Genomic DNA, 1,247 nt, shown 5'->3' on the forward strand with positions numbered 1-1,247 from the left:
ACCAGTTGCTATGACGTGCACTGACCACCAGGGGGCAGACGCTCCGACTGGTAGGTGAGCTTGCTGCTGATGTCCCGCCAATTAAGGACTGAGCGAGACGGGCCGGACACGCCCTGGAGCCCTCCCGCGGTCCCTCCCCAGCTGGCCAACGTCCTTCATCCTGGACTGACTTGCTTGGTGTGCTCAACGGGAAATATTTTGCTTTCGGGGAACGAGGAAAACAGGTTTATTCTCGTGACGCTTACTCACTGGTGCAGCGATTCAGGGTCTGGTGAGTTCATGTTAAGAAAAAATACTAATTTTTATTAAAATGCTCTATTGTTTTATGTCCACGACGACACATGGATTTCAGCCCTTTTTCCTCGGCGTGTCTCTATTGCAATAAACCTATGTTTCTGGCTCTGACCGGTGTGGCTCAGTGGCTAGAGCGTTGGCCTGCGGATCAAGGGTCCCGGGTTCGATTCCGGTCAAGGGCACGTACCTGGGTTGCGGGCACATCCCCAGTAGGGGGCGTGCAGGAGGCAGCTGATCGACGTTTCTCTCTCATCGATGTTTCTAACTCTCTATCCCTCTCCCTTCCTCTCTGTAAAAAATCAATAAAATATATATTTTAAAAAACCCTATGTTTCTCTGAAAAATGGAAGCATGTCACTTACTGTAGGTCTCGGATGTGCAGAAAGTACTGGACGTTTTCCGGGGCGGCCGGACCCCGGGCCCACGTGCAGTTCATGAAATCCGCCTTGTAGATGAGGCAGGAGACGTTGTGCGCTGCTGTGCCCTGCCCACCTGGGCAGAGACAAGGAACGATTTTTTTTTAAAAAAAAGGAAGAGGTGAGGTATTTCAGTGAAGATGCGGAGAAAAGGGAACCTTCGTGAACGGCTCATGAAAGTGCGAAATTGTGTGGTCACCATAGAGAACAAGGCTGTTCCTCAAAATCTTCAAAATGGAACTGGCCTATGGTTTGGCCATTTCACTTCTGGGAACATAGATTCAAAGGAAATGAAATCTGGGACTTTTTAACATTTTCTTATGAAAAAAAAAATTTTTTTTTTTTTTGGTTTGTTGGGGTTAAGCCTCACCCGAGGATATTTTTTCCATTGATTAAAATATATATATATATATGTATATGTATATGTATATGTAAGAAAGGGAGAGACAGAAACATCAATGATGAGAGAATCATTGATCGGCTGCCTCCTGCACTTCCCCCACTGGGGACCGAGCCCACAACCAGGGCATGTGCTCT

The 1,247-nt window shown here is 47.3% G+C and overlaps 1 protein-coding gene across 1 annotated transcript in view; it reads right to left on the reverse strand.

Annotated features, from left to right (window-relative positions):
- Positions 1 to 785, reverse strand: part of CSF2RA (colony stimulating factor 2 receptor, alpha, low-affinity (granulocyte-macrophage)) — a 13,772-nt gene extending 12,987 nt beyond the window's left edge. Inside the window, exon 1 of the mRNA XM_014538907.1 lies at positions 657 to 785. Coding sequence (XP_014394393.1) covers positions 657 to 730 — 74 coding nt within the window. The 5' untranslated portion in view covers positions 731 to 785. The remainder of the gene's footprint in view (positions 1 to 656) is intronic.
- Between the last annotated feature and the right edge of the window lie 462 nt (positions 786 to 1,247).

The sequence above is a fragment of the Myotis brandtii genome, unplaced genomic scaffold, assembly GCF_000412655.1.
Source record: "Myotis brandtii unplaced genomic scaffold, ASM41265v1 scaffold2049, whole genome shotgun sequence".
NCBI classification, from domain to species: Eukaryota; Metazoa; Chordata; class Mammalia; order Chiroptera; family Vespertilionidae; genus Myotis; species Myotis brandtii.